At 56.6% G+C, this 23500-nt stretch overlaps 2 protein-coding genes across 8 annotated transcripts in view; one reads left to right on the top strand and one right to left on the bottom strand.

The window, feature by feature from the left end:
• COG2 (component of oligomeric golgi complex 2) overlaps positions 1-4728 on the top strand; it is a 41832-nt gene extending 37104 nt beyond the window's left edge. For all 7 annotated transcript variants that reach the window (XM_082339690.1, XM_082339692.1, XM_082339691.1 and 4 more), the window contains 3 exons: positions 986-1125; positions 2348-2531; positions 4054-4728. In XM_082339690.1, coding sequence (XP_082195816.1) covers positions 986-1125; positions 2348-2531; positions 4054-4155 — 426 coding nt within the window. In that variant the 3' untranslated portion in view covers positions 4156-4728. The remainder of the gene's footprint in view (positions 1-985; positions 1126-2347; positions 2532-4053) is intronic.
• Positions 4729-8181: 3453 nt separating this feature from the next.
• On the bottom strand, positions 8182-20911 carry AGT (angiotensinogen). Its single transcript, XM_082339698.1, has 5 exons — positions 20778-20911; positions 15246-16113; positions 11365-11632; positions 9559-9703; positions 8182-8891 (listed from the first exon to the last, which is right to left on the bottom strand). Exons 2-5 carry the CDS (start codon positions 16072-16074, stop codon positions 8700-8702), a joined length of 1434 nt encoding a protein of 477 aa, XP_082195824.1. The 5' UTR covers positions 16075-16113; positions 20778-20911; the 3' UTR covers positions 8182-8699.
• Positions 20912-23500: the final 2589 nt, after the last annotated feature.

Genomic DNA, 23500 nt, shown 5'->3' with positions numbered 1-23500 from the left:
GCGGCTCTTTCTGTGGACAGCGCTTGTACTCTCGGTCTCCGCGGCTCTTTCTGTGGACAGCGCTTGTACTCTCGGTCTCCGCGGCTCTTTCTGTGGACAGCGCTTGTACTCTCGGTCTCCGCGGCTCTTTCTGTGGACAGCGCTTGTACTCTCGGTCTCCGGGGCTCTTTCTGTGGACAGCGCTTGTACTCTCGGTCTCCGCGGCTCTTTCTGTGGACAGCGCTTGTACTCTCGGTCTCCGGGGCTCTTTCTGTGGACAGCGCTTGTACTCTCGGTCTCCGCGGCTCTTTCTGTGGACAGCGCTTGTACTCTCGGTCTCCGCGGCTCTTTCTGTGGACAGCGCTTGTACTCTCGGTCTCCGGGGCTCTTTCTGTGGACAGCGCTTGTACTCTCGGTCTCCGGGGCTCTTTCTGTGGACAGCGCTTGTACTCTCGGTCTCCGCGGCTCTTTCTGTGGACAGCGCTTGTACTCTCGGTCTCCGGGGCTCTTTCTGTGGACAGCGCTTGTACTCTCGGTCTCCGCGGCTCTTTCTGTGGACAGCGCTTGTACTCTCGGTCTCCGCGGCTCTTTCTGTGGACAGCGCTTGTACTCTCGGTCTCCGCGGCTCTTTCTGTGGACAGCGCTTGTACTCTCGGTCTCCGCGGCTCTTTCTGTGGACAGCGCTTGTACTCTCGGTCTCCGCGGCTCTTTCTGTGGACAGCGCTTGTACTCTCGGTCTCCGCGGCTCTTTCTGTGGACAGCGCTTGTACTCTCGGTCTCCGGGGCTCTTTCTGTAGGCAGCGCTTGTACTCTCGGTCTCCGCGGCTCTTTCTGTGGACAGCGCTTGTACTCTCGGTCTCCGCGGCTCTTTCTGTGGGCAGCGCTTGTATGTGTCTCCAGACCGGGACCTGCGTAACGCCCTTTTGAACGTGAGGTTTGGGTAACTTGCTCTCTTCCTTCTTTTTGTTTTTCTGTTCATCTCTAACCCCTACCGACATGATCCCAGGAGGTGCCGACGACCGCCTCCGCGTACGTGGACGGTGCTCTGAAGCCGCTGTACCAGCTGCAGAGCGGGCACGAGGATAAGCTCAAGCGAGCCATGATTCAGCAGTGGCTGGCAGGCGCTCTCTCCGAGAGCACGCATAAGTAAGTAGCTTAAAAGCGGGCTATTCTGCACTCTTAGAAAAGCCCTAAGCCGGAGGTCACTGGGACCATCACAGGCTGCTTGTACATAAGGTGGTGAGAACATCCAGTGGCCCCATCGCTGGACAAGGCAGGGTGCGGGCACTCAGCCCCTTCCCGGCTGTGCTCGCTCCACCCCACCCAAGGCTCTGCCTGGCGTCGCCCAGCTCACACACCTTTCGGGGCCCGGGCACATTCCACAGTCCCCCCGGCACACTGCCTCGGACTGTCCTTAACGTCGCTTCGTGCAGGAATGTTCTGCAAGTCCAGGCACGCTTTCTCCTTTCAGGTCCTTTCTCTTCAGCTCTGTCAGTCCATGGTGGCTCCAGTCATGCCACATAATCAGCAGACTTGCGCTGGGGAGACCAGTGTAATCAAGGAAGCGGAAACGCTCATTGTGCAGTGTAATGACAGCCGTTGAAGGATGGGTGTCAAAATCCTAACACTAACGAGAATAGGGGAGGTCTTCAGTATCACTGTGGCCGAACGTCTCTTCATTTCCGACTCCCCCTACTTTTCCCCAGATCCAGCACTGAGTTATGTCAGAAAGTATATTATTTGATTTTATTGTTGGATTTTGTTTAATTATTAATTTTGCAGTAGTATTTTGTTTCTTTCGACTACTTATGAGTTAAGCAGCATTTGTGAGTTAACTTAGAACATAACAATGAGTTATCATACTGTTTCTGTGGGGAAATGTATTCCAAATGCTAAGTAACCAGCTTGTAAACAAAATTTTGAAATATAACTCATTTATAATTTGGAAATTATATTGAAACTAGTTAAAGGCAATTAGTTTTATTTAAGAGCTCTGAAATACGTTTTAAAAGACAAGCTTTTCCTAGAACTGATGGCAAATGGGTTTGTCCCTTGCATTTGGGGAACGAGCCGCAGCTGCTCACCCCTGACACAGGAAAGACAGCTTGGCCTGTGATTCTTGCTTAGTGTTCAGGGCTGAAATTTTAGACACAATTCACATACGTAGTTCTCATGTTCCTAGAGGATGCAGTGCTGGACACTCAAGACCCTGTTTTTCTTTCAGTCTTGAGAAACAATGTTACCGTGGCTGGTTTTTTTTTTTTACTGGAATTGAATTTTCATCTTAAAAATCCCTGTTTTGGTCCACAAAGCTTGTGGGCGTGTTTGGCGTCGTGTCTCTCACCAGTCTGTGCGTCTCGTGCCCAAGGTACTATGAGACCGTGTCGGACGTCCTGAACTCCGTGAGGAAGATGGAGGAGAGCCTGAAGAGGCTGAAACAAGCCAGGAGGACCACTCCCGCCACCCCCGCCGGGCCCAGTGGCGGCGGCATGAGTGACGATGACAAGATCAGGCTGCAGTTGGCCTTGGACGTCGCATATTTAGGAGAGCAGGTGACCTGAGCGCCGCCGTCCTTCCAGGGGGCCTGACTCCACATTCCGAGGGCCCGGCAGCCAGCTGGTGGTGCGCCTGAGCCCAGAGATGCTGGGAGGGACCGGGAGTCCATTCCCGGTGCTAGAAAAGAGGGCCAGGGCCCCAGACACTTGAAGGAGGAGGACGTGCCCCTAGGGAATATGAGAAAGAAAAGACAGACTTTTTGAGGTCCAGGGAATTGACATCCTCTTGGCTCGCTGGCATTCATGTTCCCGAAGCCGCTGGGGGTGAGCCCGTGGGCAGAGATGGTGTCCTTTTGGTCCACTGCCTGGAACGTGCCTGATACGTCATGGGTGCCAGATGAGGGTCTTTTGAGATATTTGTTAGTTTGGCTTTAGAAAAACTAGAGAAGCATCAGGCCGTTGATTTCTCAGTGCGGTGCTTGAAAAATAGCACAGCTTCTTTGCCTCCCTGCCTGCGTTTTGTAGGTTTTCTATGAAACACGGATTTTGGGGTCACGGCGTGTGGGTGGACATTCACGTAGGGGCAGGTGTGGACTCCGCGCAGGGCCTTCCGTCCTCACAGACTGTCAGAGCTTTGGGGTGTTCAGAAACTGGCTTTGTCAACTGCTTAGGTTGTCTGTAGCAGTAGATCCTCAAGGAAGACCTTTTTGCGAGAGAAAAAGAAGTGAGATCATAACATTCCCATCAGAAGATGCCTTGTTTTCTAGTCACTCTTTCATACAGTTCAGGGTCATCACTGAAAATCTAAATTTTTCCCCTTTCGGGTGAATTTAGAGATGCATTCTGGCAGAAGTCCGTTGCCCTGTTTCTTGATTTCTCAAGAGGAACTTAGAAGTCTTTTGACAGGCAGGAAAGTTGGTTATAGACACATGAAGAGCAAACAAGCAAAAGAGTTGTGGGCCGGGGAGGGAAGGGAAAGGCAGTCCTCGACCCCAGCCCCCAGACGAGCCACAGCACGCCAGCAGAGACTCAACACTCGGTCTGGGTTTTTCCAGGCCCGCTTGTGCACGCGTGCGTGTGTAGTTGGGTTAAGGTGGGAAGGACGCTGCATCCTGCGTCTCTGTCACTGAAATAATCCACAGCAGCTGCTGTGCAAAGCTGTTTGACTTCATCGGCTTCTGAGAAAAGGTTGTGGATGGCACACTAAGAAGTGAAGGTCTCAGGCCGGTTGTTTTCTGAAAATGCTTCAGTTAAAAAATTACTTTATTGTTTCTCTTAGTGTGAGTTTCCTCTTCCAGCCCACAGAAGAGGCTCTTGTCCTGGTCTGATTCAATGAACTGACATAACTTAACACTGGCTTCTTAGAAGGACCCCCAGAAATAAATTCTACAATAAGGAAATTTTTTTTTACTTCATTTATTTGGAAGGAAGGAATACCCTGCCAGTCATTAGGGAACTGCCTTTTTCTGGTTCCGCGGAGGGTGAGGTGAGGGTGGATGTTTTGTCTCCTTCTTTGTAAGGGTCTCTCCACGTTCAGCTCACCTCGCAGTAACTTGATTCATCCCCGTGGCCTTTGCAGATCGAAAAGATAGGCCTGCGGACAAAGGACATAAGAAGCTTTCCAGCTCTTACAGAGCTTGTTGCTGCTGCTACGGACCAGGCAACGGCGGAGCAGCCTTAAGCATCTTGGAAGAGCCCAGGGGAGAAGAAGTTGGGCCTCGCGCCTGCAGAGAAGAAAGCGGCTCTGTTCTCTCACGGCCTGCAGCCAAGAAGCGCTCGCATGGGTCCCAGCAACGCGCTAGGGCAGCCTCCCCCACAGCCTGTTTGGGTTTCCTTTCACCCAAAAAGAATACAAAGCCTTTTTCCGTTGTATGGAAGATAGTTTTTAACTAAGACATTTGAAACTTTCTACTATAGTTTACAGAGCAAATTATTTTATTTTTATCGTAAATCTTAGCGTGGCAGAGCTGATTTCTAAGATATGATTGAAGGAAATATATGTATGAATGTAAAAAGTCGTCTCCCTGATCCTGCAGTTAGAAGTGGCCGGCTGCAGAGGGGTGACCATACTGTGCAAACGCCCTTCTCCACGATGAAAGTAACTGCCCACTTCCTGACTTTCTAGAAGGCACGGTCCTGGTGGCTCCCGTTCCCCCATTAGGCGTTCAGGAACAGTGCACGTCACCCAGGCCTCTGTCGGGAGCGCGAACCAGCAGGGGGGTTGGTCTCCTAAATAAAAGAAGAGTCTGCCAAAGCCTGTGTGCCTCTGATGTGTGAATTGCGCACAAGTCCGATGCTCCTCATTCATGCCTGTGACGACGCGCCCCCTCTTCTGGCACCTGCGGGGTCCCGTCCGCCCAGAGCCTCCCTTCAGGCGTGCGGCGGTTCCGGGCCCAGGGAGTGTGACCCAGCGCAGCCGCCCAGCAACCGCCTCCTGCGCGTCGGGGAGGGAGGAGAGTGGGGAGTGCTGGAAGGAGGTACTGACAGCACGCGGCTGGTTCGTCGGCTCACGGGTTCACGCGCGCGTGCAAGCGCTTGTGCTGGGCCGTGGCGTGTGCCCCTTCAGCCCGACGACGACACGAGAGCAGGTGCGCCTCCTGCTCTGCCTTGGCGTTTCCTCGTGTCTCAGTCCGGTCCAAGGTTAGCTCTAGGGGGAGAGAAGGGTGACCGGGAGTTAGGGGAGAAGACCCGGGAGGCCTCGGCAGGAACGAGGTGGCGGAGCCGGGGAAGTGGGGGTGAGGGGAGGGGACCCCCCGGGAGAGCAGCGGGCACAGCTGGGCAGCGCTCTGGCATCCCCCCCCGCGGAGAGCAGGTGCCCCGGTCCTGGCAGGGAAGGCCCTGCCCTTGGACGGATGGGCGTCCTAGCTCTGCGTGACATTAGGAAGCTGGTCAGAGGGACAGAGGGGCGAGTGACACCACGGGAGGGGCTGACGCGAAGGGACTGAGCCCGCTCGGCCGGGGGCGCCGGCTCACCCGCCTGGGCTGGTGCTCCTTGTGCGGGGCCGGGCCCGTGGGCGGCAGGGGCCGAGACGGGGAGGAGAGGTGGGTGCGGAGTGGGGAGAGCCGGCCCCGCTGTGCCGCCTCGGAGCTGCACGCGCACCTGGGAGCTGAGGAAGGGCCTCGTGCCAGGGGGCGAGCCTGCAGCTCGGCGCGACGGGATGCACAGCACACGCTGCATCACCGCCTCCTCCGCATCCCGCGGGCTCCCTCGGGGCCTCGGCAGCCTCGTGCACGCCTGACGCGGCCTGCCTCGGCAGCCACGTGGCCCAGTCTCAGCGATGGACTCCGGCGCTGTCCCCATCTCCCCGGCTGCTTTGCCTTTATCGGTTGTTTCAGAACGTGGCGGACAGGGATACGGTTTATCAGCCCCTCCAACTCCAGCACTGTTGTTCCCAGTTTGCAGATGACGAAACAGAAACTAAGGAGTTGAGTCCGTAACAGGTTTGGGATCTGATGACACCCCTCGGGGGCCATGAGGCGCGTCCCCTGGCCGTCCTTGGGCCGGGGCTCGTGCCAGCTGGAATGTCAGATTGAAGGGACCTGTAGTTGTCGGATGATGACCTTGTCACTGGATAAGCACTCACAACCCCAGGAAGACGCACGGTTGGCTGCAGAAATGTGTAAGAGAAACAAACCCCTACCGTTAATCCGTTAATATTTTTGTGTTAAGTGATCCACAGGACGTCGGTACTGAGTATTCTTGTAGCATCCTGAGCCGACTTCGCATTTGTAAAAGAGCTCCGGAGCAGAGAGCAGCAGGTCCGTTCGTGCACTGCCAGTTGCTTTTGGAGATAAGGCCGGGGCACAGATATCCCCTCCCTCTGGCTGCCGTGGTGGCGCTGCCCCAGGTCTATCCAGGCGACTTCAGCCCAAAGCTGGGCACCCAGCGCCCTCACAGATGTTTGTCAGATGCAGGAAGGCATGTGCTGGGGGGATTGTTTTGAAGGGCAGCTCTGAATCCAGTAGTCAGCACCTATTTTGAAAATAAAAGCCGTTTTTCGCCCAAAGTTGTTTTAGGAATTACAGAAGACACCGTGATGGTTGTGGTTCTGATTTGCAGATGCATCTGATTTGCAGATGATTTGTGGTTCTGATTTGCAGATGCGTCTGTCCCCTCGAGACCCTAACTCCAAGTGGTGGGTCCTGACTGGTGGTGGCCACGTTCCCATCTAGAAGCATGTGCTTGGAGGGGAGGTTTTGAGCATCGCTTAAAGCAGTGCTTCCTAAATTCTAGGTGATCCCCAGGCCTCCTGCAAAGATGCAGATTGCGACTCAGGAGGTCTGGGCGGGGCCTGCGGGCCTGCCTTTCTCCTAGGCTCCCGGGGCAGTGCTCCCCCGGACGCTAGCGGAGGACCCTGCCCTTCCTGTGCAGCCTCTCGGGGCTGTCCTCACTCCTTGCCCTGTGGCCCCATGTCACATCTCCTTTCTCCTCCTCCAGTCTCTCTGTTCCTCCCTCTTACAAGGAGGCCTGTGTCTGCACCCAGGGCCCACCCAGATAATCCAGGATCACCTTCTCGCCTAAAGACCTTTAATCACATCAGCAAAGCCCCCTTTGCCATGTAAGGTCACATTCAGAGGTTCTAGGGATTGGGACCTGGGTGTCTTTGGGTTCCATTATTTAGCCTGCCACAGCTGCCCACAGATAGGCAGCCCCCTTCCTGCCGTACTTTTGTGGAGCAGGACTTCCAGACAGGGAGGTCGTGACCTTTGTGTGGACTGAGGGCCATTGACGTATTGGTGGTTGTTATTCAGCTATTCATTCAAGTGTTTCCCATTTTACAAATAAAGGCAGGGAAGCCCAGAGAGGCAAAGTAACTGGATCTGGGGCACACAGCAGTTCGTAAGTGTTGGAGCTGGGCTTCCTGCCAGCCGCCCATCTCTGGAACGCCTCTCATGTGCCCGGCGCAGCAGACTAGACGGCTGGGAAGGACAGTGGTCTCCCGTGACATCGAAACTAGGGAGAGGTGTTTTTACTACAGAGGGGGGCTTGGGCGTGTGGGGAGAGAAGCTGAGCTGCTGTCCCCTGCCGGCCTGGGTGGTCCGAGGAGCAGACGCCCACCCCATCCCCGCAGTTCCCTCTGGAAGAGCTGGGCCCTTGGAGCGGCTGCAGGGGCCCAGTCCGGGGTGGGCGGGGCAGCTCCTACAAGCAGAGCCAAGACGCTGCCCACTCCCAGCCCTCGAGCCTCCGGCTCCCTCCCCTGCTCCTTGGCCCTTATGGATAGTGGCCACGCTTCAAGGTGGCTTAGACGGCTTAGTCAGGGACCCAAGGTGCTCTGCGTGCATTTCACTTTCACAGTTCGGGGCGAGCAGCATGGGCCGGCCTGCGAGGGCCCACCTCCCTCTCAGGCTCTGCCTGAGATCTAGAAAGTGGGGGGGCAGGCAGGCACTCAGCAGACTGCGAGGCGTGTGCCCACGTTCATGGGTGACGATTTCTCTCTCCATCTTGGGATCCCAGGCACAGCGTGAGCAGCAATCCTGCAGGGCGTCCGGGAGGACGGGCGCCGCTGTCCCCCGCCCAGTGCTTCCCAGCGGGGTGTGCGCAGCTGGTCACCGTCACCTGGAACTTGTCCAGATGAGGCTGAGGACAGCCTGTGCCTTCCATGAAAGCCCCATCCAAACACGGCTCCAAGGCCTAAAAGGCCCTTTTGTCGGTACAGCCTGTCAGCTACTTTGCACACATTTGTCCTGCTGCTGCTGAGGGAAAGAGTTTTTCATTTTTGCTTATTGTTGCAAGACATTTATTAATAACGCAGGGATAGTCAGCCATGGGATTACAGTCTAACGTACATTCAGACGCTTGTGTTTTTTTTCGTCGTGTGTTTTTCAAAAACCACAAGTATCAGGGGAAAGAAAAACTGAGAAACCCGGAGAAAGGAACGCATCGTGGACCACTTGCAGGTCATCGTCACACTCAGTAAGCCAAAGGTGAGCCTGGGGCAACGAGAAAGGGGTGTTTTAATTTTAAAGCCCGATTTCTGTCCTCGATGAAAAAGGAAACCATTTGCGGTTTCACAGACAAGCTGGTGTGTTCAGGCTCCTTCAGGAGCAGTGGGCTGTACAGAACACGGCTCGCGGTCCTGCATCCCCCCAGCCGCCCGGGAAGGATGCTCATTGTACACAGCGCGCGTTTCCCAGGAGGAGCGGCCGCTCCCGGCCCCCGGTGGACTCCGTGGAAGAGAACGGGGACGGGTGGTGACACCGGCGGTGACACACGGGCGGCGGGCCTCACGCGGCGCTCAGCGGGTTGGACACGCGGCCCAGGAAGTGCAGGGCGGCCGAGTCTCGCTCCAAGACGGCCAACAGGAATGGGCTGTTCAGGGTCACCTCCAAGACCTCGGGCCCAGCGGGCTGTGGTGCGGACTCCGTGGGCTGCTCTCCCTCGTCTGCTTGTAGCTCAAAGAGAACGCTGTTCAGCACCTGCAAAGCAGAGAGCCTGGGGGTCGCTCCTGAAGGCCGGGCCCGGGGGAGGACCACTCTCCAGCCTGCCCGCCCTCCCTTGGCCCGACTGACACGATGTGACGGCTCCTCCCCAAAGTGTCCCCCAAACCCGCCCGTCTCCACCTTCCCCTGCTGTCCGGGGCGGGTGCTTCTCTCTGCGAACTCAGCGCAGAGGGCTCCGGGCCCACGACTGTGAGCCGCCCGGCCTCCCCTCCCTCCCAGCGTGCAGGCGTTTCTCGGTTGCGGGTGTCCGTCGCCTCCTGTGCCCCTGGACCATCCGTCTACTGCTAAGTGCGTCCCTGAAGCCGGGAGCTGTGTGGCAGGGCCGGCAGCCGGCCTAGAGGCCCTACTCTCCTGGTCCCGGTCCCAACCCTGCTATAGGATCTGGGGAGGACCCGAGGCTGGGTCAGGCGGGACAGAGCCCAGAACACGTGGTGGGGAGAGGTTTGCTGCTCTTCAGCTGTCCCTGGAAAGCCCCAGAGAGCTCTGGTCTCTTCTCTGCCACCCTGGGCCCCCAGCCACCCAGCCACGCGCTCCCCTCTCTCCTCCTGCCGCCCGGGCCGCCTCTGTGTCCCTCCCGCCCGTGCCTCCCAACCCCGGGAACACACAGAGCCCACGTCAGGCACAGACGCCGGCGGCACGGTACCTTTCCAACTCTGAGGTTGACATCGCTGATTTTGCCCAGGTTCGCCTCGGCGCCCAGCAGGGTGGGCAGCTTGGTCTGGGCAAGCAGGTCCTGCAGGTCGTAGGACCCTTTCAGTGTCAGCTGGGGCATGGTCAGGCGGATGGCCCTGGGGAGACGACACACGGTTACCAAGCTCCCACTGTGAAGCCCCAGGCCACACCGGACTCACGGAAGACCCGGGAAACCGGGTGGCATGTGTCCCCGAAGGAGGGGGCGTTTGCCACCCTCACCCAGCTAGGGTGTCTCGGGAAAATTTTCGGCGACAAATGCAACAAAAAAACCCTTCATTTTCTTTGAAATTCTGTGGGAGGGATGTACAGTATTTAACAACGGTGCTCTCTGGGGGTTGATGTGAATAGTTGTCTATTCTTTTTTCTACTTTTTTAGGTTGACTGCATTGAAAGCGTGCTCGGTTAATTTTAAAACGCTGTCCTCTAAGGTAACGTGTCGTGTCTCACTGACTACCTTTCAATGGTGAGCTCCCCGTAGGAGGGGGAGAAGGTACAGTGTCAGCCTCTGTGCCGGGCATGTCACTTATGTCGAGTCAGTTCACCTCCATGTACTACCTCTGCCTTCCTTGGGCAACCTGAGAGCCCATAGATGTTTCCAGCGATGTCCCAAACCCTTACAGGGTTGACAGTACACCCATGTCCAGAGCACCACTATTCACAACAGCCAAAAGGTGGAAGTGACCCAGGTGTACATCAGCGGATGGATGGATAAACAGACCGTGGCAGATCCCACAATGGAATACTCTCCAGCCTCAGAGAGGAAGGACATTCTGACACATGAGACAACATGCATGAGCCTTGAGAACGTTATGCTCAGTGAAATAAGCCCAACATAAAAGGACAAATACTATATGATACCACTTATAGGAGGTACACAGCAGAGTGGAATTCATAGAGACAAAGTAGAAGGGTGGTCGCCAGGGGCTGCGGGGAGGGGAAATGAGTTGTTAGTGATTGATGGGGACAGAGTTTCAGTTTGGGAAGATGAAAAGTTTCTGGAGATGGATGGTTGGTAGCACAAAAATATGAAGGTATTGATGCCACAGAGATATACACTAAAAAATGGCTCGGGTGGTAAATTCTAGGTTATGTGTTTACCACAATTTTTAAAAAATGACTTCAAAAGAGTTGACCTCAGGAGGCCCTCTGTGCCCCTTGGTGCCTGTCTCAGAACAGACTTCTGGACCCACTGCTCCGGGCCTGATATGTAAGCAAGTCTAATGCCCCAGTGGAGAGGAGTTACTTTATTCCCGTCACAGGAGGAAAGAGGAGCAGATGACCCAGGCAGCAGACTAGGGGAGTCCTGGAGTCGAGCAGCACACCGAGAAAGCCCCCCTGCTCCCAGGGCTGTTGAAGGGGTCCCAGTGCTGCTGGAAAGTCCGTCCCACGGAAGCTGTTGGAATGCAGCAGATCACACACGGCCAAGGTCCCCTCTCAGAGGGCGTGTGGACCGTGGGCCTCCCAGCCCTGTGGGTAAACGGAAGCACGGGGAAAAGCGGGCCCCCTCCTCCCCTACCTCTCCTGCACCCAGAGAGAGAAGACAAATCAAGAGCTGGGTCCACGGACGGAGGGGGCACTGCTGGGTGGAGGGTGCTCAGGCACCATCGCCACCCCACCCGCTGGGCGCCCAGGGCTCGGCCCACACCGCGCCCACGCCCACCCGTGCCCCCCACTGCCCGGGCAGAGCCGTCCGTGCAGCTCCCCGCTCTCCAGGGGCGCAGCCCAGGAGGGTCCAAGCAGTCTCCTGGAGCCGTACCGGGGAGAGAGATTCTTCATCCAGGTCAGGAAGGTGTGCTGGAAGGTGACGGCCTCCACCTGCCGCAGGTCGGGGGCGCGGTGCGGCTGGATGAGCAGCAGGCAGGCGTTGGCGCTGAGGGGCACGCGGGTCACGGAGAGGTTGTTCTGGGTGTCGCTCCAGTAGTGGAAGGTGCCGATGCCCGAGAGCATGGGGACCGACACTGAGGTGGTGTTGTCCACCCAGAACTCCTGGAGCCCCGGCAGCAGGGAGAACCCCTTCATCTTTCCTGGGGACCCGGCAGGAGACAGGAAGGGAAGAGTCGGGAGAGGGAAGGTGGGAGGCAGGGCTGGGCCGCAGACCCCTTCCCCTTCCCCCCCTCCCCTCCCCCTCCCTTCCCCCTCCCCCTCCCCTTTCCTTTCTCCTCACCCTCCCCTCCCCTGCCCTCCCCCTTCCCCTCTCCCTCCCCTCCCCCTTCCCCTCCCCTCCCCTGCCCTCCCCCTCCTCTTCCTCTGCCCTCCCCCTCCCCTGCCCTCCCCTCCCCCTCCCCTCCCCTCCCCTCTCCCCTTCCTCTCCCTCCCCTCCCCCTTCCCCTTCCCTCCCCTTCCTCCCCCCTTCCCCTCCCCTTCCCTTTCCCTCCCCTCCCCCTTACTCTCTCCCTCCCCTCCCCTTCCCCTCCCCTCCCCTTCCTCCCCCCTTCCCCTCCCCTCCCCCTCCCCTCTCCCCTTCCTCTCCCTCCCCTCCCCCTTCCCCTCTCCCTCCCCTCCCCCTTCCCCTCTCCCTCCCCTCCCCCTTCCCCTCCCCTCCCCTCTCCCCTGCCCTCCCCCTCCCCTTCCTCTGCCCTCCCCTCCCCTCCCCCTCCCCTCCCCTTCCCTCCCCCTCCCCTCCCCCTTCCCCTCCCCCTTTCCCTCCCCCCTTTTCCTCCCCACTCCCTGCCAAAGCAGCACCCCTGCCCCAGCCCCAGGCTGCTCTGCACTTTCCTGGCCCCCAAAGTTCACGAGCCCCAGGACCCCCAACCATCAATTCTTCCTCCTGCAGAATCTACCAACTGCCAATGTTGAAGGCGTAGTCCATGCCAGGCCCCAACCTGAGGCCCACAAAGGAAACCAGCTGGAGGACCCTACCCTGCTAATAACCTGGTAAACTCAGACCCAGAGCTGTCCTGGCCCCAAGCCTGGGCTCTGCCATGCTCACTTTAAAAAACAAACAACAAACCAGAAGAACCACTTTATCTCTTAGAGCCGTTTTAGGTTCACGGCAAAATTGCGAGAAAAGTGCAGGTCTTTCCCATACGTCCCCTACTCCCCCCTCCCCAGCACACAGCCCCCTACGGCCAGCATCCCCACTAGACGGTACGTTGGGTAACACTGAGGAACTGAAGTGGCCACATCATCGTCACCCAGAGTTCCAGAGTTCACACAATTCACGCCTGGTGCTGGACGGTTTACAGGTTTGGACAAACGCTCAATGGCGTGTCCACCGTTATACTAGCGTACAGAATCGTTTCACGTTTCTCCGTACTGCTTGCTGCTAAGGACAGACAGCCGATCCAGTGACCAGTGGATGTGAGCGGAAGTGCTGTGTGCTACCTCTGTGCTGCGCCCTGAGCGGGGCGAGCCCTCCCTGTCCCCTCCCACCCCCAGGGGTGGGCTGTGGCATGGGGGTTGCGGAGCTGAGCTGCCAGCCGGCTCAGCTGTTGTTGAGCAGCTTGCTGAAGGCGCTGGCACCTGGGGACACACCAGCGTATCCCTCCCTCTGCAGTCCTCCCAGCCCCTTGAACGGCCCATTGTGTGGTTGTTCCTGGGAGAACAAGGTGAGGTTGAGAGATGAGCCCATCGCAGAGTGGCCCCGGGGCACCTGGCACTTGGAGAGCTGAGCAGAGGTGACTTAAATGAGTCTGGGGTCTCCAAGGAGAGAGGGGGGAGGGAGCTGGGGGCAGGGAGCCTGGGTCTTGTGAGAAGGGAGTGGCCAGGGCACCCGGCCTCTGCCCTGTCCTCCATCCTTGGAGCCCTGTGTCTACAGACAAGGTCGGCTTCCGGGAGGGCTGCGCACGAGGAGCTGCAGTGTCCGTCCTCTGGCTCCCCAGGGGGCCACAGACCTGGCAGGAGGCTGGTTAGTGTATAGGGAAGGAAGGACTAAATTTTTTCCACCAACAAGCTAAAAGGGAAAGAAGGGTGCTGCCTCCAAAAAGATCTGGGAGTCCAAAACGAGGATGACTGCCCGCTTCTCTCCGCTCCGCTGAAGAACGCAGCACCCGGTCCTCATCCAGAGATGAAGGACGTCTCGCCAGGCCAGGAAAACGGGTGTGGCCCTTTCTGGCACCAGTGGCCCTCTGGCTCTTCCTTTTGGAGGGCAGGCCTTTCGCATTGAGCTCTCTTCCCAGGCGCCTCTTAGGGATGGCGGGCCGAGCTCACAGGCCCCCTCCACCCTCCACGGGGTGCGGCCGCCCCTGGCTGCGTGGCCCCTGCCTGGACTCCGCTCCCGGGACCTGTCAGCGCGGGGACCTGGGCCCTCCTGGGGTTAGCGCCTTCCCCCTGCTCCCAAAGGCAGGTCGGAGGCCTTCTCTTTGCAGATTTTCAGCCTTCCGGGATATTGTCAGAGTAAGAAAAGGACCGCGCTCTGTTCAGCCTTCCCCCGTCCCCACGGCCCTGCCCTCCGACCGCCTGCTTCCTTGTCTCTCGGCTCTGCTAGTTGCCCGTCCTGATGGCACCTCACGTGCAGCCTCCTCAGCCCACCCCTCCGTTCACAGAGCCGAGACCTCAGGGCCTGTTCCCAGGAGAGTTTGCCGGGCAATTGCACAACCTTCCAACCACTCACCTGGCCTCCAGTCCCCACAGTGCAGGCCAGGGATGACCTCTGAGCCTTACGCCTGCCCCTCAGCTCCCAGACACCCACAACTCCAAACTCCCAGCATCACATCCAAAGTCTCAAAGTCTGGCCCTGACCCATCTTTGTGGCATTGCCTAACACTGGTCCCATTCTCTCCTTCTGAGCTCAGGCCAAACAAAGCCGCTCCTGTTCTGGTTCCTCGCCCTGACCTTGGCAGCCTTGCGCCATTTCCCAGGCCTTCCTTCTGTCGTCTCCCAGGTGACACCCCTCGCCGAGTGCGCTGAGCCCCGGGCCACCTTCCCAGCACGCCTTACCTGCAGCTCTGGGGCTGCGGCACTGGCCCGAGGGGTCCAGCTTTCTGGTAAACCACAGTCAGCAAGCTGGGGTCGGGGCCTGTGCAGCCTCCCTGCTTGTCCCCTCTGAGGCGCCAGCTCAGAGTCTTGCAAGTACTACATCCTCAACGATTGTTTTTGAATGAATGAACAACTTGTGTCTTAGGGATTTTTTTTGGTAATAACCTCTCCCAATATGAAAGTGATGTAAGCAGACTGGTTATTTTTGCATGGGACAGTGACCTTCTCAAGGACGAGAACCCTTGATCTTCTCAACAGGCAGGAACCCGTCCCTTCTGAGCGTGGAGCTGGGCCACAGGGCCACGAGACGTGAGTTTAGAACCCGGGACCTCCACTTGTGGCTCTACCATCGGGAGCGGTCCCTTTGTTTCTCTGAGTCTGTTTCCTCACTGGTAAACAAAGGCAATCACGCCTCTCACCGCATCACGAGGGGATTCAGTGCTGAAAGTAAAAGGATGCAGTGCGGGAGCTGCACATAGTAGGGCAGCCGCGGGGGAGGCGGATGCTCGGCCAGTGCCCATCCAAGGAGCCCAGTGGGGCAGCCACTTCGTCCTCCGTGAGGGTGGCCCCAGGTACTTCTCCACATCTGCCACCCTGCCCCTCTCCAGGCCCAGCCCTGCTCAGCTGAACTGAGACGTCGGACATTAAGTCCATACAGACAAAGAACTGCCACCCTCCTTCACCGGCCGGGGGCAGAGCCCCCCCGAGGGCTGGCCTTACCTTGGAAGTGGACGTAAGCGTTGAAGAGCAGGGTGCTGTCTGGGCTGACCCCTGTCAGGGGCCTGCCCATCTCCCACCCCGTCACAGCCTGCATGAACCTGTTGATCTCCTCGGCGGCGAGATCTGGGTCCGTGGACAAGTCTAGCGAGCGGGAGAGGGTGACAGGGGTGATGGCAGACAGGCCCTGCACGAATGGCTGCTTCAGGTGCAGGCCAGGGGCCGTGAACAGCCCCACCACCGTGGACAGGAGCAGCCTGGCCCGGCTGCCGGCCCCGCCCTGGGCCACCAGGAGGCCCTGGATGGTCTGCAGGGCGGACAGGACCTTGTGACCATCCAGCCGGGAGGTGCAGCCCTGATCCTCCCCCGGGACGCCCAGGAACGCCTGTAGTCTGCTGGCCGTGGGGTCCAAGGCCCCCAGGTAGAAAGAGGTCAGGGTGCCAAAGAGAGCCACCGGGGAGAGTACAGCCCCGCTGGCCGCGCTCCGTGTCTCGCTCAGCATCTTGTACATGTGGAAGCCCATGAAGTTGAGCAACATCCCCACGTTCACGGCCCGCAGCCGGTCTTCGGCCTCCAGCTTCTGGGTGGCTCGAACCAGCTGTTCACGCAGGGCCTGCTCATCCACGGCGGACGACTTGGCCTGAATCGGGACAGGTGTGAAGGTCGGGTCTGGGGGCGACGCCGCACTGGGCTTCTCCAGCTGGTCACAGCTGCTCTTGCTGTAAACAAGGAGGTGGAAGGGGTGTATATACACCCGGTCTGCAGTGGCCAGGAGAGCCCAGGCCAAGAGGCAAAGGACGGAGGCCCCCAGGCTCAGGCCAGCAGGCGCCATCTCTGACGGGGTGCTCGCTTCTGCGGACCCTGAAATATTCTGTGAAGGGTGAAAGAGGATTACTGAATGCCCTCTAGCAATATTCCCTACAACCAGTCGGCACAGGAGAAATCCATCCATGTCTTACAGATGTCAGAAAGGAAGTGGTTCAGAGCTCTGTGGAAAATATCTGTGTATATGATCGAGGTGCACATTGCACTGTCACGGGCTGAGTTGTGCTTTCGCGGGGTTTTATTTTGGGGTTGGGTTTGGGTTTTGTTTATATTTTAGAGTGGTGAGGATGCCTGAATATGAAGACATTTGTAGATTTTAAAGAAAAAATATGAAACGGTTCATTAAGTCAAGTAAAAAATGTAAACAAATGTTTTCACAAAATATCGCAAGTATTTTTCTTCAAGAATATGTGAGTGGCTTATATTATTTTTACCTTGTGCTAATTAGTGATATGATGCTTTGGTCAATAATTACATGTTTAACAAAAGAGTAATATGGAAACATTTTAACTTATTTTTAAAGGAACACTTTGAGTAAAAATGTATCATGATTTTATGCAAAAATTTAAAAATTCATATGTTAAAGTTGATGGAAGAAATGTTTATATATTGAGGTATGGTGAAGTCATTCTGGCTTATCCAAAATGGAGCTGGGTGGCCACTGCAGATGTGCTTTCAGACATGTTCCTGCATCACTGAAAACTTGAATTTTCTGAACTCTATCAGACTCAAGGACACCACCAGCCATTCTCAAAATAATACTGATACAGCTGCCAGCTGCAACCTTGTGGTCTCAAGGTCTCCCCTTGTAACTATGCAACCTTTTTGGACCCCAACCAATCCTTACTAAACAAACACCCTTACTTCTTGCCAGTTCCAATCCTAATTCTTGACAAACAGCTTATGTAATTTTGCAGTTTTTGCCTTTACAAGCCTCCTCTATTTTGTTGTCTGGTGGAACCCAATTCACGTGCTTCCTGTATCCGTGTCTCCCTGCTATAGTCCTCAGTTTGGCTGAAATCAAAGAGTTTTCTATTCCTAATATAGATTGTTTTCGTCAACAAAGTCCTGACCCCCAGTGCCTCAAAGTGTGACTATATTTAGGGACTTCCCTGGTGGTCCAGTGGTTAAGAATCCGCCTCTCAGTGCAGGGGACGCGGGTTCGATCCCTGGTCGGGGAACTAAGATCCCACGTGCTGCGGGGCAACTAAGCCCACGCGCCGTGACTAGAGAGAAGCCTGCTCGCCTCAACGGAAGATCCCACGTGCCGCAACTCAGACCCGACGTGGCCAAAACAAAAAAATAAAAATAAATATTAAAAAAAATTTTTTTTAAATGATTATATTTGGAGACAGGGTCTTTAAAGAGGTAATGTAGGTTAAATGAGGCCATCAGGGTGGCCCTAATCCAATCTGACTGGTGTCCTTATACAAAGAGGAGATTAAAACACAGACAGAGGGAGGACCGCTCGAAAATACAAGAAGGAGATGGCCAGGAGACCTGCAGCCAAGGAGAGAGGCCTCAGAAGAAGCCACCCCTGCCAACATCTTGATCTTGGACTTCCAGCCTCCAGAATCATGAGAAAATAGATTTCCGTTGTTTAAGACCCCAGCGTGTGGTACTTGTGGCAGCCCACGGCACTAAAATGCCCACATGGTTATGGCTATCAGTTTTCCCCAGAGAACAAAAAGTGGGGCAGACAGCAGGTCTCTGTGGGCCTCCAAGCCCCAGGGTAGGTGGCAAACCAGCTTGGAGTACAAGACTAACACACACACAGGTTTTTCCTGTGTTATAAATCAGCCTGGCGAGAACAATCCAGCTGTGTAGTATCCCCTGGGGAATGTTCCCCTCATTTCCCAGCTATGTGTATAATCTAAGAATGTAGATCTCAGATTTGTTTGGTACGTGACAGTTCACAAAAGCCCTTTCCCATAGATTATCCTATCTAACCGTTACACGATCGCGTAAAGAAGGAATTGTTTCCCTCCTTTGCAGACACACAAAGGGGAGTTCTAAGATGTGGAGAAATGTTCCCAAGGTCATACAGCAAGGATGTAACAGACATCCGATTCCAACCTACTTTACTCTCCCCCGGTGCTCAAGGGACTCAGCCGGGAAGCCTTAGAAACTAGGAAGACCTGGGCCTCACCCCCAGACATGCTAACTAAGGGGCCCTGGGGAGGGGTCTGGGAAGGGGTGTTTAGTCTCCCAGGGGTTTCAACATGCAGCCGGGACTAAGCCCCGTGGGCTCAGGCCGGGGAAGCCCAAGCATCCCTCACCTGTGTCAACCCCACACCAGCTCCCTCTTCGCTGCTAGTGGAATCCCCGAGGAGCTCTGTCACCCTACCAAGCCCCACCCACCAACAGCCAGATTTCACTGGTCTGTGTCGCGTTCTCCCAGGCGCCACGGATGTGCCGCAATGGTTTAGAACCTCTCCCTAGACACGGGTCACCCGGGGCGGGCGGGACAGTCTCCAGCACCCTTTTGGCTCAGGAGTCCTGCGATTCTGCCCCAGCCTCACCTCTGGCCAAGAGCACGGGAGTGGGCCGAACCCCTGGGAGAGGAAGCTCCTGGGCCAGCTCTGCTCGTTTATTCTGCGATGGTTCTCACTGAGAGGATGCATGCTGCCTGTATGGCTTCTTTCATTCCTGGCCATTTTTACACGGCACCTCCCTCATTGTTCTGAGGGGGTGTGCTGGACCACCAGGCTACCGGTCAGCCTCCGCATCCTTCCCCATCCTCCCCCGGCCCTCCCAGAGCTGGCCTGGGCCTCCTTGGAGCTGTGGGACGTCACCACAGCCTCCGGGTCACCTTGAGGCCCGGACGGTTCCTGCACACCCATGCACGGCCGGTCGGCGTGCTTTCCTCCCCCAGGCGTGCTGACTGCAATTGCTCTAGGCCTCCAGCTCCCACACGCTGTGTGCTCGCCCTGCTCTAGGCGCCGAGTGACCAAGGGAACTTTGACCTCCGGTCTCAGCCCCTGCCTCCCCTCCTTCCAAGGCATTTGACACAACCCACTGTTCCCACGAGGAACCACACGACACGGAAACAAGGGACGGAAGATTCTCCCCTCTTCATAGGCCTTCCTGTTACACGGGCCTAAGTTGCCAGCTGACGTCTCGTGTAAAAGGATGTAAAAGGCCACAGCAAGTCAAGTCGCCGGGGAAACCGCTGGGGCCTGAGCAAGCGTGGAGCACTCCTTCAGTGACAGGCCTGAGGGTCCCGGGTGGGGGCCAGGCAGGTAATCGCAGCCCCATGCTGGCTTCCTGGAGGCACAGCACCATTTCAGGTGATTTCTGAGACTGTTGCTGGCTCTCAGTTGTGGTCCGTGGCTGCAGCCCTGGTTCTAAGTCGGTACCCGGCCGGCCTGGCCTGACGCCCTCTCCTTGGGTTCCATTCTCTTCCATCCCCCCGTCCTTGGCCTCCCCCTTCACCAGCCCCTCCTCCTAGGCTTCCCTACTTCTCAGGGCCCTGTGCGTAAGGATAACGGTGAGGACGACAGCTAAGGCATATATAAGGAGGTTCACTGTTCTAGCGATTTCAAGGATCAAGTCCTCCAGCCCTCATAGCAGCCCTACCTTCCTGCCCACGCCTCGCCGCAGCCAGATTTCATGCTGCGACTGGCCCCGACACGCCTGGCACTCTGAACTCACTCCCCCTGCCCTCCTTTCCCTTCCCCATGGCACTGGTCACCTGCAACACTGTGTCACTGAGTTATTCTTTTATTTCTTCTGTTTAGCATGTACTGCCATGCTAAGCAATGAATGCAAATCCCACAGGAGTGAGATTCTTGCTCTGTTTTCTTCACTGATGTGTCTCACATTCCCCAAAATGTGCCAGCAAGTACTCAACAGGTAGTGGCTAAATGAATGGGTTAGTGCTGTTTTGCGGAGGAACAGAGAGGTTCAGAGACTTGCTCAAGGTCACACAGCCGGTAAGAGACAGATCTAGTATTCAGACCCAGAGCCCCTGACTCCACAGTCCACACTGTTAAGCACTAATCTATACTACTCATGAGCCAAAGTAATAAGACCGTGTCTTTTTCGTTTATTCTAAAGTTTAGGAAGCACTTTCAGGATGTATTAGCACTCTTAATTTATAGCAAGTCCCTGAACAAGGGAGGCCAGGTGTTGCCATTGGCTCCATTTTATAGATGAGCAAACCAAGGCTCAGGGAGCCCGGGACCAGAGCCAGCACTGCCTCAACAGAGCTGCAGGAGACAAGGCCACCGCTCCCCTGAGCCCTGCGCGGACGCAGCCCCGGGCTCACTGAGCCTGCCCTTCCCCCCAGCTCCACTGCCTGCACAAGCCTTGCTGCCCCTCTGGCCAGAAGAGGACCCAGTGGCCTGCTGACCGCGGTGAGTCTTCTCCCAGGCCAGCCCCGCAGGACCCAGCCCCGCTCAGAGGGAGAGGCCAGCCTGCCTGCCGCTGAGGGGAGCAGGTCCCCTGGTGAGACCCAGGGTGGGCTCAGAGGAAGGACAGCCCAGGCCTGGGGGACGAGACAGCCTCAGCGACTTCAGTGGTAACGTCCGCTGCAGCCCAGGTCACCACTGGCCCCTGGCGCCTGGGTCCTGGGTGCTGTTTAGCCGTGGCCTTCCGGCAGCTCTTCCCCTGCCCCCAGCAGAGCCCCCAGCTTTCCTCCCACAGCGGACAAGCCCCCCGGCCGGAGAGAGCTGGGGAGGGGTAGGTGCGGAGAAGGCTCCCGCTTACCTTCTACTCTGGTCCCCAAGACAGGGGTGGCCTCTTCCTGTGGCTGGGCCGCTGAGGCCCTATTTATGTCTGCAGGGTGGGGACCGTGCCGTTCCCAGGCTGCCCTGTGTTCAGGCTCGGGACAGGGGTTGCATCACGGCGCCGGGCCGTGGGGGTGGGGGCCTCAGGCAACTGCCCGACTAGAGGGACGGACGCCAGGCCAGGCGACTCTCACGCTGGGCCTCCGTCCAGGAAGCCAGGGAGATCGATGCACACTGTTGCCTCTGACAGACCGAGCCGGTACACGGTCGAGTTACACATTTACTGAAGTTCTCCCGAGCAGAGGCTGCTGTTATGGGACACAGGAATGTCCCATGTGGTGGTGTGATGTGTCTCGGCCCCCAGATGTGATGGCCCGAGGCCAGCCGCCCAAGCCTTGGACCGGAGTCCCCTTGGGGTGTGCTTCTGAGAGGCCCCAAGGATGTGCGGGCTCATGGGCGCAGCGGGAAGGGGAAAAGCCCACTCAGGTGGCCTGGGGGTCGCCTGACCCGACGGCCCTGAGCGGCCCAGCCGTTGTCCGAATAGCCACTGGGCGCCCACTCCACGCAAGGACCTCTGACAGGTGTGGGGAGAAACACACAACCAAGCAAAAGCATCTTCTAGAAGCTTGTGATTTATCTGGGGAGACCATTAGACACTCACTAGACTCAGACAGATGGGAAGGTGCGCACAAAATGCTTTCAGATTGTGAGACACATCAATCCCTTAAAGCTGGGGAAGGTCTCAGGGTTCTCCCTGTCACTTGAGTCAAACCTGGAAGGATAAATAAGTTGGACTTGGAGGTTAAAGAAGCGCTTTTCAAGGGTAGAGACAGATATGACAGTAACAGAGGTGGGGAAGCATGGGGCTTGTCCGGGGGTCACCAGCCAGCCCAGGGGCTGGAAGCGGGGGGCAGTGATGGCAGCAAAACTGCCGCTGCTCCTGGGCTGCCCCCCCGGGGATGGCGAGAATCCCCCAGACACAGAGTTTCAGGCCAAACTCTGCAGGAACTGGAGTTGGCACACAAGATGCCAGCCTGGGTCTGGACCGTGTAAAGTGAGTGACAGGGAAGGAAGGATGCTGGTTAGAGGCCGAAGACCACTTCGGAGGGTAGAGGCGACGCCCGGAGAGGGAGGGATTGAAGACATCTGAGCAAAGCGAGGGGCATGATGCTGGACTTCTCCTTCAAAAAATTCACTCTAACAGCGATACCATCATAGGAGGGCTGGAGGAAAGATGAAGAAGGTACAGGCATCACGTTTCCAAGCTCAGGCTACTGAGAGAAGGATGAAACCAATAACCCCCGAGAGGGACACGGGAGGTACAAGAGCTCTGGGGAAGGACTGCACAGAGTTTGAGTCTGGATGGGTTTCTTTTGAGGTGTCTATTGGAACCCATTGCTGAGCACTTGGGGAGACGGTTCTGACGCTCCAGAGGGCGGGCCAGGCTGGGGACACAGATGCGGGAGACAAGTGCACAACCAGCACGTAATCCAAGGCCAGTGGGAGGTGTTTTACCCAGGGAGAGTCAAAGTGAGGAGAGGAGCCGTGAGGGAAATCCAGGGGGAGAGGGGATGGGATAGGGGTCAGCCAGCCTAGGAGGGGTCCAAGGGGGCAGTGCAAGAAGCAAGAGGTGGTGTTCCAGAGGCCAGGGGGCAGTTCTGATAAGTGAGGAGTTACAGCCTGAAAGAGGTCTTCTGAGCAGGATGTCATAATGGCTTAGAGTCACTGGTACTGAGATGTGTCCACACAAAGCATTTTTGATCAATCATTGACTAACACTTTAGCGCTCGTCAAAGGCCAAGAGGAGGTGGGGTGAGGTCATGGGCGAGTTGGAGAGCGGCCTCAGGGAAAGATGAGGGAGGGACCAGGCTGAGATTGTTTGAGAAGACAGTGGAAAGAGAAGTGAGCAGATTGAACCGTGAGCTCCTCTTTATTGAAATGTGATAATGAAAGAAGAGGCATTATTCTGTATTCTCAACTCTAAAAGAGAAGGAAGAAAGAATTAATATTTATGGAGCAGCTGCTGCATGCCAGGTATATAAATCTTTCAACATGGCTGCAGTATAAATTTTACTATACCCACCACCTAGGGAGAGAAAACTGAGGTCCAAAGAGGCTCAGCTATTTGCTAAACGTCACCCAGAAGGAATCCAGGTCTGTCTGACCCCAACACCCATTCTTTTCGTACCACTTTTGTTCATTTGCCCAACAACTATCTATGGAAAACCTATTAGAATACATGTCAAGAATGGAATTCACCTCTGAGGTGACAACTGGAAACAAATCAGGCACAGTCGCCACCCTCATGAAACCTACAGTTTTGCAAAGTGTCAAAATTAATCCGTAATTGCATAAGTAATGATTTATTTGCAGTTTGCATAAATGTTAGGAAGAAGAGTCGTGTGCAACCTGAGGATAGAACAGGAAGCCTGGTCTAGCCTGTACAGTCAGGGAGACTCACTTTGAGAAAGGAGAAGGCAGGGCAAGGCCTTGAGGATGAGTGGAAGTGGCCCCGGGAAAAGTGGTGGGGCCCCGACCTGCACTGGTCGGGGTCAACCTGGACCCATGTCTGACAGTCTACGACTCTCGCAGAGACAGGACGGACCAAGGGATGACATAGTCCTCTGGGCAGGTCTCTGTCCTGCTGGGCTGGGAGCTGCCCCTCACTCCTCCCTCTGCCCTGAGTGACCACAAGCACCCTTC

This window comes from Balaenoptera borealis (genome assembly GCF_965194805.1).
Source record: "Balaenoptera borealis genome assembly, chromosome: 10".
In the NCBI taxonomy this organism is placed as follows: Eukaryota; Metazoa; Chordata; class Mammalia; order Artiodactyla; family Balaenopteridae; genus Balaenoptera; species Balaenoptera borealis.
Note: the sequence above shows the minus strand (reverse complement) of the source record. Positions and strands in the feature narration are given on the sequence as shown.

Coding starts and splice junctions, on each gene's coding strand:
- AGT (XM_082339698.1), bottom strand. CDS start 16,074: ATGGCGCCTGCTGGCCTGAGCCTGGGGGCCTCCGTCCTTTGCCTCTTG. Junction 9,704..11,364: donor ATGAAGAATCTCTCTCCCCG/GTACGGCTCCAG, acceptor TCGTCTCCCCAG/GGCCATCCGCCTGACCATGC. Junction 8,892..9,558: donor TCAACCTCAGAGTTGGAAAG/GTACCGTGCCGC, acceptor TCTGCTTTGCAG/GTGCTGAACAGCGTTCTCTT.